At 43.1% G+C, this 13,364-nt stretch overlaps 1 protein-coding gene across 3 annotated transcripts in view; it reads left to right on the forward strand.

Moving 5' to 3' along the window:
- The window catches only part of RAB10 (RAB10, member RAS oncogene family), an 82,838-nt gene extending 77,229 nt beyond the window's left edge, over positions 1 to 5,609 (forward strand). For all 3 annotated transcript variants that reach the window (XM_063441938.1, XM_063441939.1, XM_063441937.1), the window contains 2 exons: positions 3,479 to 3,580; positions 5,072 to 5,609. In XM_063441938.1, coding sequence (XP_063298008.1) covers positions 3,479 to 3,580; positions 5,072 to 5,155 — 186 coding nt within the window. In that variant the 3' untranslated portion in view covers positions 5,156 to 5,609. The remainder of the gene's footprint in view (positions 1 to 3,478; positions 3,581 to 5,071) is intronic.
- The last annotated feature ends 7,755 nt before the right edge of the window (positions 5,610 to 13,364 follow it).

The following is a 13,364-nucleotide window of genomic DNA, read 5'->3' on the forward strand; positions in this document are numbered from 1 at the left end:
AAATACATTAGTTAATTATAGGGATAGGTAAATAGACTGTATGGCTGTAAGAAAAGTGTGGGCTATTCTTAGTCATATTCATGTGTTGGACCTCTACAACATGAAGGGGAGGAGCTGCTTACTGTATGGACCTCTACAACATGAAGGGGAGGAGCTGCTTATTGTATGGACCTCTACAACATGAAGGGGAGGAGCTGCTTACTGTATGGACCTACACACCATGCAGGGGAGGAGCTGCTTACTGTATGGACCTACACACCATGCAGGGGAGGAGCTGCTTACTATATGGACCTACACACCATGCAGGGGAGGAGCTGCTTACTATATGGACCTACACACCATGCAGGGGAGGAGCTGCTTACTGTATGGATCTACACACCATGCAGGGGAGGAGCTGCTTAGTGTATGGATCTACACACCATGCAGGGGAGGAGCTGCTTACTATATGGACCTACACACCATGCAGGGGAGGAGCTGCTTACTGTATGGATCTACACACCATGCAGTGGAGGAGCTGCTTACTATATGGACCTACACACCATGCAGGGGAGGAGCTGCTTACTATATGGACCTACACACCATGCAGGGGAGGAGCTGCTTACTGTATGGACCTACACACCATGCAGGGGAGGAGCTGCTTACTGTATGGATCTACACACCATGCAAGGGAGGAGATGCTTACTGTGTGAACCTACACACCATGCAGGGGAGGAGCTGCTTACTGTATGGACCTACACACAATGCAGGGGAGGAGCTTGTAACGGATCGCCTGGCACCCCGACTGGGTACCTTCGTTAAAGGATGCTCCTAGCATTTCCTGTGGACTCCAAGCACTCTGGCAGACACCACAATCACCGAACCGAAGAAGCATTTAAATCCTCTCAAGCATATGAATGCTGTAGACCGTTGAATAGGAAACCATACGTATAGGTTTACACTCCTAGCAGTCAAACTGGAAAAGCATACAATAAATCCTCCCCCAAGAATGAGACGACACTTCACTTTGAGGGTTAAACAGGAACTGCAGATTTATTCACACAACCTCCTTTTAAGACATTCTCCCATGCAAGGGAGGGATCCACAACAATTAGTACCACAGCCAATAATGTACCAGTTACCTCCCACACATCTCCTCCTCTTAGTGTGACACATAATCCCATTATTCCAGACACAAATTCCCTGGGTTTCTGGATGTACACCTAAACATAGGGGTACCCCTTTAAATGTTACATCCCCTGGTAGCCCTGATCTGGGTAAGAAAAATGTCCAAAAATCACCCAGATCGGACCAGGGGTTCGGGAATTATGGAGGGTTAAAGTTTTGACCGACCGCATGGGTAAAGTATCCGAAAATAGTTCCATGTATTTTGACCCTGCGGTCGGTCACAGAAAAGGGAATAAAACACACGAATTGCCTGGGTTATGGAGCCTGGGAAGGATTCGAATGAATCCCCTTGTTCGTGGGGGTTCTTTCTACCGAACGGCAGGCCGTTTGGTAGTTTCTACACGAATTGCTGGAAGTCTGGAGGTCTCAGCGGTGTTTGCCTAGTCAAGTGTCCGATTTTAGTTCTAGACACTCGACGGCAAAACACCGCTGTTCGGGAGTTTAAGATGGCCGCTGCCACGTGTTTGTTTCCCGAATGGCGGCCACCCAGAGGACAAAACACATTACATAGATTCCCAATTACCTGTTTGCAACATTGTTGCAAACGGTAATTGGAGGTACACTTATTTCTGGGTGGTCTGGTTGTTCGGTAGTTTCACTCAATATAATGAATGGAGTGATTCTACCGAACAATCAGATGAATGCTGCATACACATATACAATTTAACCGAACACATAATAACATACATAATATTTAAGACAGCCTGAATGCAATCTGCTACACAGTCTTAAAGGGGCATTGTTCCTAAAAGTCATAGTATGTCCACGGATGGCTCTTAAAGGGCCAGTAGCAGCAATAGAAAATACCACATGCCCAAATATTGCATTCAAACGTACATTGCCATAGTCAGCAGGTAGGAGGCGGGCAGCCAGGCCTCTGCAATGCCCAGTGGCGAGGCGGGTTCCGCCACAGAGCTGCTTTCTGAATGGACCTACACACCATGAAGGGGAGGAGCCGCTTACTGTATGGATCTACACACCATAGGAAAGCATTGTATTGGCTAATATTGACAAGGAGGTTGGGCAGGGAATGGGATTAGACCCACTCTGGCCAGTTAGTAACTCCTCATAGAGATGGATTGAATCAATGCATCTCTATGAAGAATGTTGAGTGCTTGCATGCAGAGGGTGAAGACACTGAATATCAGTCACACTGTGCAGCACTGCCCCAGGAAGCACCTCTAGCAGCCATCTGAGTGGACAGTGGAGTTATCGCTAGGCTACAATGTAAAACTGTATTTTCTCTGAAAAAGACATGTTTACTGCCAAAAGCCTGCGGTGACAATAAGCTGTAGTTGTTCTGGTGACTATAGTGTCCTTGTAAACTGCTTTGGGATGAGTGAACTTCAAATCATTCCCCACCCTCATGTGCATGTGCTATGCAGAGTTATCAATCAGGAAAAAGGGAATACAACTTAAAAGGACACTACAGTGTAATGTACGGTATGCTACGTCTATAGCATGTCCCTGCAAGTAAATGCTGCCTTTTCATGCGTGCTGTGACTCAGATGGCCACAAAAAATAATCCCTTTTTCAGTGCTGCACCTACGTTCGTCTCCGCGCTCTGAATGGATGCGCTGAACGCTCCCGGTAGAGATACATTGGTTCAGTGCCTCTCTATGGGGAGATGCTAAGTGACACAGTGTGGCATTTCCTATATGGGAAAACATTGGATTGGCAGAGAGTCCAGATTGATCCCAGAGGCTGGGAATCTAAATAGGTAATACTTTAAATAGGAAAAATTCAACAGGAAATCTTCAATAAACCATGGAGAAGGCAGATTATTGTTTAGATTGGGCTTACACGACTGGCACTATATATACATATGCACACGCACACACACACACACACACACACACGGCGTGTTATTGAACTGGTACAATACGATGAGAATTAAAAATAATTCCTTTCCATTTGATTCTCACATTTCTAATTTTCCTTCAAATCCATTCCCTACTTCATTTCCGGTATCTTCCAACTTATCCCATATCTCATCCTCATTCCACATCTTGCTCTCCATTTCTTATTCTATCTCCCTTTTTCGTACACCACTCCACGTGACCCCTTTATCTCCTCATCCCAGATTCCTTTACCCCCTGATTTCATCTCCTGCTCCCCTCTTTCTCTTGTTCGGTTGTCCATCTCTTCCTGAAGAAACTCGCTATTTTCCGACTCTTCCCTTTTCTCATTTTCTTTGTGCACGCTAGCTTCCAGCTGGGACTACCTTACCTTAGATGGATTCTGTCCACCGTTTCTGCACTTGGTATCACTGTTCCCTGGCTGTTTGTGTAACGTGTGTGCTTTCTTTCCACAGATTGCCCGGGAGCATGGAATTAGATTTTTTGAGACTAGCGCAAAAGCAAACGTAAACATTGAGAAGGCATTCCTCACGTTAGCGGAAGATATACTTCGAAAGGTATGAAAAATGCTGTTAAATAGCAGCTTGGAAGTCTGAATGGTTTGTTCCACTCTGATACAGATCCTAAGAACGCTTTGAATGGGAAGTAGTCACCATGGAAACTCAGAATTACTATTTCACAGACATGCTTTGTATAGTTATTACCAAGTGATCCGCTACATTTTATGTGACATATTCTGTGCCCTGCACAAAGTAGAATTACCTGATGCCCACCCTTTATCCCAAATGCAAATTGGGTGTTAATTCCAGCTGTACGGGTAATCTGCATATTAATTGCTCTGTTTAGTGTAATATGCTGACAGTGTACTAATTATAGGTAGTGTATAGTGAGGCTATAGAGAGCTGCAGGAGGAGCTGACTCTAGGTAATATTCTAGCATAGGTAGTGTATAGTGAGGCTGTGAGGAGCTGACACTAGGTAATATCCCCAGAGGTAGTGTATAGTGAGGCTGTGAGGAGCTGACTGGGTAATATACTAGCATAGGTGGTGTATAGTGAGGCTGTGAGGAGCTGACACTAGGCAATATCCCCAGAGGTAGTGTATAGTGAGGCTGTGAGGAGCTGACACTAGGTAATATACCCAGAGGTAGTGTATAGTGAGGCTATGAGGAGCTGACACTAAGTAATATACCCAGAGGTAGTGTATAGTGAGGCTATGAGGAGCTGACACTAGGTAAGATACCCAGAACTAGTGTATAGTGAGGCTGTGAGGAGCTGACACTAGGTAACATACCCATAGGTAGTGTATAGTGAGGCTGTGAGGAGCTGACACTAGGTAATATACCCAGAGGTAGTGTATAGTGAGGCTGTGAGGAGCTGACACTAGGTAACATACCCATAGGTAGTGTATAGTGAGGCTGTGAGGAGCTGACACTAGGTAATATACCCAGAGGTAGTGTATAGTGAGGCTGTGAGGAGCTGACACTAGGTAATATCCCCAGAGGTAGTGTATAGTGAGGCTGTGAAGAGCTGACACTAGGTAAGATACCCAGAGGTAGTGTATAGTGAGGCTATGAAGTGCTGACACTAGGTAATATACCCAGAGGTAGTGTATAGTGAGGCTGTGAGGAGCTGACACTAGGTAACATACCCAGAGGTAGTGTATAGTGAGGCTGTGAGGAGCTGACACTATGTAATATACCAAGAGGTAGTGTATAGTGAGGCTGTGAGGAGCTGACACTATGTAATATACCAAGAGGTAGTGTATAGAGGCTATGGAGAGCTGCTAGGCTCAGTGTAGAATAGATGGCAGGTTCGGGTTACTCCAGATAATGGTGGGAAATGGCCCTATACAGTTGGATGCTGCAAAAGAACACAAACTGCTGTTTAAACCAGGTGAGGGATGTAGTTTTGAGGCCAAGTGATCAGTTTGGACTGTGGAAACGAGCATTGTTTCTTTGGAAGTCTTGAAATTTCTGATAGTATTGAGTTTTTGATTAGGTATAAGCCCTCTCTAACCGGCATTTCCATGTTCTGTTGTGTTTTGCAGACTCCAGTTAAAGAACCCAACAGTGAAAATGTAGATATCAGCAGCGGCAGTGGCGTCACGGGCTGGAAGAGCAAATGTTGTTGAACGTCTTTGTTTGCGACCTTCACCCTCCACCACTTCCCCCTCCCAGCACCCACCACCATCCCAACACCTTTACACGCAACATAAACCACTTTACCCTCTTCCCACCCCTCCATTTTAACCTCTAAAGTGAATGTTCCCCTTTCCATCAGGTAACACATCTACCAACCTCTCCATTTAATGAATGCTTGCTGATTTATTTCTTTTCTTAAAAATGTATAGAAAGTGGAAGAAGCCCCATCATTGCGCACAGACCGTGTCAAGGAAACATGTTTGTGACATATATCATTTTAAACTGACCCAGTCACTACATTTTGCTTGTATTCTCGTATAGCCCTCTTCTGTTCTCACGACTAATGTGGAAAAAGAGCCACCAACAGCAATTATTTACAACTTCTGGAAATAAATTAAAAAAACAAAAAAACTTGTACAACAATAAAGGTTAGAATTAATCCTTTCTTTTGTATCCATAACAAACCAGAGGAGTTGGTTAATTTATTTACGTTTTGTTCTGTTCGAATTTCTCTTTTTTCCATTCTAAGCACAGTCTGTCTGCTGAATGCAGAGATAATACTGTGAATAGGTGTAATGAGGTGGTTGGCATGGATTTTAAATGACTCTTGTAGGTAGATCTAGTAAACTCAGGGGCAGGTAAATGGTTGTCCACAAGCAATTGTAGAACTGCGTCTTGCATGGTTTGCACGGTTCAGGATCAGCGTAGCATCGTCTAGTTCTACAAGAGCTCAGGGGATTTATTTTATTTTTCCCATCTTGTTACTGCGTCATATCTCCAGGGTGAGAACTGGCTGGTTAATGGGTCTGTAGGGTCACCGTACAAAAGGCCGGCTTCTTAAATCCAGCCATAATGACTTAATGAACAGATTCTGTGAATATATTGGGGACTGTGCACTGAGCTGGCAGGCAGATTTATACAAAATAGCCAAGTTTTACAAAGTCTGTTTCTCATTTTTATCCAAATGTTATCTTTAACGAAATAGCCAACTCTGCGCAACTCATTGTTTGGGTAATTACTGTTTTTCAACATCCTGCTGTAGTGGTTATGGTGCCTGGAGTGCCCTTGCATCCTGCCAGCATATTCTGTAAGGTGCGTTTTAGTAGACTTTGATACTTTACTGGGTCCTACCAGCTGGATATCTGTCTGTCTGTTAAATAAAATAACTATTTTACTCATTCACTCTCTGAAAATGCTCTCAGCCAGTGAATGATCACCAACGCTGACATACAGCTTCTCCAGCTTGGGGAGACGGGATGCCAAGCTGGACTATACTGGGACCGTGCCAGAGCACCCTTCAGGCTGTAGTGGTTCTGCTTCCTGGAGTGTTCCTTTAAGTGCGAGAGGAAAGTGTGGGACCTGTTCAGTCGCTGTCCTCTTTTCTCTGTGATTAAATTAAAATCCATACCTTAGTCCAAGGTTGGAGGAATTTAAGAGTACATGCTATATTTCCCAGAATGCAGTGTTTCTTGTATATTCTAATTGTTCTGTGGGTTCCAATGTCCTTTTGTTTCTATTGACACTTATCTGCAGGGTTATTCAGTAAAGTGTGAATTGTGAGAATTGAAAGTTCTAGGCTGCAGTAGCCAAATTGTCAGAATCCTCCAAAATATTCCAGTTTGGCTAATTTGACCTAAAATGTTAAATTCCCAACAAATCCGACTTTACCTAAATAACACTGTAGACGCTTTATATTGCCAAGTGTAGTGGGGATGTGTTGGCACTATAAAATGATATAATCCGGGGTTAGTTGTCTTACAAAGACTTGCGCATCCTGTGCCTTTAAAAGTAGACCATTCCATGCGTATATTCTCACTTTGTAGCAGATAACGTGGTCCGTGCTTTCCGTTAACCTAGACCGTGATTGGGTGCCCATCTATTAAACCTTCAGGTTACCCATTACCCTGCAGAATTAATCCAGCCTGTGCCAGTGATTGCTACATTGAGCACACTACTCATTTCTCTGCTGCTATATACCATCAAGGCATTATGTAAGACCACAAAAAAGGTGGAGGCGTGCAAGCCCTTTGTGAACTGCTATGGTGAGCAGTGTATTGGTGCGTTGACTGCCCTTTGCCATGTATGAGCGCCAGTTATTAGGCATGGTACCATGTATCCGGTGAATGAGATTCATTGGACTGCAGTAAAGTCTCTATACCACAGTATTCCCCATTCTCCACACAGTGGGACGTTACCATCCACAGACTGCCAGTAAATCAGTTGCTTTTAATATGTTTAGGTTAGTTGGGTGTGTGGCTTCCAATGTGTAAATGTTTATAATGACCTCTATATATCAAGGGATTATAAAAAAAGAAAAGAAAATATCCCCTGCTGTAGGCACCCAGAGCCCATTGGATTGTACTGATTCAAGGCAGAGGTGGGGTTTTCACCCACATAGATCTATAATTGCATTCAATTGTGTCTGTGCCTATAACTCGACCCCCTGGCCCCTGAAACCATACTGCTTGCCTTTCTGCATAGGCCTGATATGGCTGGCTTCCAGCTGGAACTGCTTCATAACCGCCGGCTCCCTGTTAGATTTGGCCCATGAAGTGCCTTCTCACGTAAGGGAGCCATTAACCCTTTCAGATCCAGGGTAGTGCCCATCGCATTGCTTTGCATGCACCTCCGGTACTCAGTTTTACACTGACATTAAACACACTAAGGGCATTGCTCGAGATGTTTGACTCTGTTGGATTAAACGTGCCAGTATCTACACCTTATGAAAACAACTTTTTTTTTTTTCTTCTTCATATGCCTTTCATATTTTTTTTTTAATGTAGCTTCCTTCGGGTAGTTTTTATGAGTATCAGTTTGGCTTGTGTGACTTTCTTATAGACCCTCCAAACTGTAACAAAAACCCCCTTCCTGGTACTTTCTTGCTTTTCGTCTGGCACTCACTTGATCATTACCACATTTGCTCAGCATTTATTTAAGGAAGTATCTGTTTTAAAGGGACAATGTAGGCACCCAGACCACTTCAGCTAATTGAAGTGGCCTGGGTGCAGTGTCCCTTTTGAATTTTGTGCTGCAATGTAAAACATTGCAGTTCCAGAGAAACATTGTGTTTACATTGCAGCTCTAAATCTGCCCGCAGTGGCTGCCTACTAGACAGCCACTGGAGGCTCTTTCTGTATTGAAACCGACATTTGGTCCGGTATCTGACGCTGGATGTCCTCACGCTTTGCATGGAAGTCTAATGTGCACGCGGCATTAGCAGCGCATGCGCACTAGTCCACACTTGTCAGGAATATGGGGGGAAGGCGGGGGGCTTTGCAAGGGAGGGAGAGGCAGGGGAAGCGGTAGTGCCAGGAATACAGCTTTGTATTCCTGGCACTACATTGTTCCTTTGTAATCCAACAAAATATTCTTGTATTCCTTTCATATAAATGATGACTGCTTTTTAGTGCATTTCTTGCTCACGTTTGCACTATGTATGCTGCCATTTTTAAGATCTTTTTGATTAGATGCATTGTATCGAAGATGTGTAACCATCTCTAAGTGCATGTTTCAGATGACCGGGGCTTGTCTGTGATGTCAGACCTTGTGGACACATTCTATCTTTGATAGATACGTGGTGCATGTAACCACGTCTTAAAGTAATACTGATCAAGACTACTTTGGAATTTCATTGAAACTTTAAGACCTGAGGTTGACAAAATGCGGTGCTACACTCTCAACTGTTGTCCAGTCCCAACAGCCAACATAAATCACGGCTGTGAAATTTAGACTGTCTATGGAGCATTCCAGTCTCAATTGTACCTTCATAGACTACGGGTTTGTATTCTCATTGCTCCTGGTAAGAGCGACGGCAGCCAAGAGAGACAAACCTCCTCTCCCTTGGTCATGCTATTGCTCTGTGGGTACATGTTCTGCAGATCTGCAGTGTGCATGCTGTTATACGTATGGCTGGCAAGAAGCAGACTATTCTGTAGGTGAAACATCACTGAGCACTCCGTACCCAGTTTATGGATTCTGTAAATTGTATCTGTGATTACTAGATTTGTTTTTGCACCTACTGTACCTGCCTTCTCGTGTACTGTCAGTAGGGGGCACTGGACATGCAGTACATAAACACCATCAGTTGTGGATCTCCTGTCTTATACAGATTTGGTATTCATTTCTCTGAAAGTTCTTAGATAACAGTCCAATATGGACTTAGAATTTCTGACAATTCACACTTTAACACCCAGCTAGTTTATTATTGAGGATTAAGACCTCACAAGTGCTGTCTGCAGGTCCCTTACCCTTATTGTGTTTAGAATCCCTCCGTCTCGTATAAAAGGATGGCTCTGCGGGAGGTATATTTATAATCTAATGGTCGAGGAAGCTGGATGTCCACACTTGTCCTACAATCAGGAACGCTACACATTCTGGAACACAAAGGGCTGATAACCTAATGAAGCTATGCATTTTATCGGATGACCTTATGTGCTATTACAAAGGGAATGGGGCCGCTGGGTGATGTTAACTATGCTTCATTTCTGGGTAACTCTCATAGACTGAGATTGTTAACAAGCCATGTTTACCAACAGTATGGAGAATGTTTCATTTTATTTCTTATAACAAGTTAAATAAACGGAAGTATTTCTTTTTGTTAGCACTGGTTTGTTCATTATAAACTCATAATTACCCATTCTGTTGTCTTGCTGATTCATTGATTTATTTGCTTGCAGGATGTTAGTGTGATGAGCTCCTTCCTTATTGTATATGCAAGCTTGTTCGTGTCTGTATGAACAGGGGGCTCCTATAGTAATGAGGATTTGTTTGTAGTAATGCAGAGATCTCTCTAAATTGCCCCTTGTGCACATTTCACAGTCTCTATCTGGATTTGGGGTGTCTTGCCAACGGGTGCAGGTTGAAGCACCACCCAAAAAAATCTACCTTGGACAGAATTGAAGTTAGAATTCGGTAAAGGCATTGTGTGTTCCAAAATGTATTGGAACAAAACACTGAGCGGAACTCATGGAAATGTTAAATCTGGAATCTAGACAAAATATTTGGTGTGGGGGGAGGAGGGCTGGCTGAGAGGGAAGATTTGATGAAATCACAAACTAAAGGGAGCAATAATATAAAAATAGTCAGTTTGGATATTTAAGCCTGCCTTTTTGAATTCATTACTTATAGATGCAGAATAGGTAGGAGTCACCATCCATGGTCATAAACACTTGCAAGCATCTCTGAAAGAATGACAAGAGGATCATTGCCCGTCTCTTTGGATGTGGGTGGAATAGCTTTGATATTAAATGTTCCTACTAATCTTTCTCATGGTTATGTCATAGTTTAAAGTACTGGGCTGACCCCCCCTCCCTCTGAAACCTGAGACACAATGCTGCCACTGGATCCTTTGTCTTAGTGATGCACTCGGCGTCTCCAGGCAAACACGACCTGCTTATGTCATCTTATTGTATAGGGGAACTTACTGGGGAAACTGCAAAGAGAGTTCACGTCTTAAACTCATCATGGGCCACCCCATGCTTCCTGTGGTTTTATTGGTGTTTATTCACTAAACCCCAAACAGTAGTGAATTGAAATCAGAGTTTTAAAATGTAGGTTAAAAAAGCTAAGCTGTGACTAATGGATTTGCAGAATTTTCTAAAATCAGCAATTCGTGTCTAAAAATGTGGTCACTAAAAGGGACTCTGAGCTGAAGTGGTCTGGGTGCCAGGTCCCCCAGGTTTTAACCCTTCAGATGTAAACATAGCAGTTTCAGAGAAACTGCTATGTTTACATAAGGTTAATCCAGCCTCTAGTGGCTGTCTTCCTGACAGTTGCTAGAGGCGCATCTGCGACACATCCAGCGTGCAGAACATCCTTAGGAAAGCATTGAGAAATGCTTTCCTATGGACTGTTTGAATGCGCTCCACTCGGGAGCTGACATCGGCGGGGGAGGAGAGGTCACCGGCGCTGCATTAAGGAAAGTGGCTGAAGGGGTTTTAACCCCTTCAGCGCCAAGGGAGGGGAACCCTGAGGGTGGGGGCACCCTTAGGGCACTATAATGTCAGGAAAACCGCTTTGTTTTCCTGACACTATAGTGATCCTTTAACTTTAATTTCACTGCATAGAGAATGAAACCTAATCGAGTAAGTTGCTTGTTAAATAGAGTAATTATCAGTGGCAGATATTATGGAGTTGTTTGTAACTGTTGGTGCGGTTGATGAGATATTACCATAAGGCAATATTCCCTCTCAGCATTTTTTTTTTTTTTTTTTTCAAACAAAGAGCTGACGTTGAATCTGAAAAAATGCCCAGAAAGGCCATAGTAAAGCTGTAATGGGATTTTCTGGCCTGCTCACAAGGTGTTTGCATGAAGATAATGTGTGGATATGTGAAATAAGGGTATTGAGCTAATTCTCACTAACGTAACACGAATGATCTCATCTTGGAGGAGCTCAGCGATCCCAGTTTAATCAGAACCAGAAAATTGGTTGAGAAAAGTAAATCCAGTAAGCTTTGCCTATGCAAGTGTGCTCTGTGTCCTGAAAAAAACATTTACTACAAAACAGTTTTTGTTTGATTTTATATTTGGGAGCTTTACCATCAGTTAGGACAGCTTTCCTTTTTTCTTCTCGTGTGTCACTACGGGGGTAGTCATTAGACCTCCTCCCTAAAAGCAGGACCAGTAGTTCAGGCAGAAAGAAGCCACCAGGGGCAGGTGCTTATAGGGTGGATGTGGCTAAACTCCCCTCTGCTTTTGAGATTCTCATGAGTCATTGTCAAAATGGCTAACTCAACTCCCATCACTTTAATGCACCCAGGGGTCAAATAGTAATGTTTTCAATTGTCATCACAATTCTGTGATCTGTTACAAAACAAATTAGAACCAGAGTAATCCTGTATTGTTTTCTGAATTTCAGCAATTAGAAGCACATTTTGGAAATAAATATATATATATATATATATATATATACACACACACCACCACACCCTCAAAGGGTTAAAGGGTCTGTCACTTTGATCAGACTAGGCGTCCGGGACCCAGCTGCTTTAAGAGCACGAATGGTTTTGGGGGCATTGAGGTTTATTCTGAATTGATTTCTGGAGGCTCCGGTTTGGAGCTAACCGTGTTGGGTTCAGAGATCGGTTTGCAACTTTTGGAAAGTTGTAAATTAAGTGAACGTCCTCTTACATGACAGATCTGAACTGTATGAAAAATAAAGAAAGTGGGTCACATAAATCCAAACAAATGACCTGGAGCAAAGCTAATAATAGCGATCTCCAAAAGGCCCTGACGAGCCTCTAAACCAGGCGAAACACGCGTCGGGTTTGACACTCTCCTGACACTTCTCCGATACTTACGTTTGCATCCCTCTCTTCTCTACTCGCGGTGGTCTAACCTTTACAGCCCGCGATAACCCAGTGATTATTTTGGGTACCTCTAGAATTTGGCTGATTGATAGCCACTCTAGCTAGCGGGAAGCAACATATTGATCAGTTCCCATATTTCTGTCTGCATCCCTCTCTCCTTCACGGTATCTGTGCTGTGATCTAGACCTTATAGCCTATGATAACCCATGTATTATTCTGGGTAACCTTAGAATTTGGCTGATTGATCGCCACTTCTAGCTATTGGGAAGTAACATACCGATCAGGGTACTGTGTAAGCTTAGCTAATTGTCATTATACTTTATCATCAGTAACTTTTGAGCCTTTTGCTCTGTCAAATCTTGTTCTTTCTTTACTTATTACTTTACTGTTACTAGTGTCCATGAAGGCACTGTTCCTATTTATCTTATTTCTTCGTATCTATCAGGTACTCTCTATTTAGTTATTCAGTCATCCCACAGACTTACTATTTAGTAGATTTTGTTAGAGGCTCGGTGACTGCACGGATCGCGTTATATTTGGGTCGTGCAGTGCTACATGTTCTATTTAACCCCTTAAGGACACATGACATGTGTGACATGTCCTGATTCCCTTTTATTCCAGAAGTTTGGTCCTTAAGAGGTTAATTGCATTATTCCCACACTATTTAGTCAGCTCTGTCTTTGCAGAACTAGACGTTATCGGATATTTCAGGTCTTCAATTTATAGTCTACACTGGCTCTACATTGCCTCCTGTTAGGCTTCTGACTGTGAACCAAATGTTACTAATTATCACATTATACATTGGAATTGTTTAGTGATACATTCTTGCAACATATCTAGCAAGCCGTTTACATATCGAATAGATCCTCTCTCATGCAACAGTACTTGATT

This window comes from Pelobates fuscus, chromosome 2 (genome assembly GCF_036172605.1).
Source record: "Pelobates fuscus isolate aPelFus1 chromosome 2, aPelFus1.pri, whole genome shotgun sequence".
Lineage (NCBI taxonomy): Eukaryota > Metazoa > Chordata > Amphibia > Anura > Pelobatidae > Pelobates > Pelobates fuscus.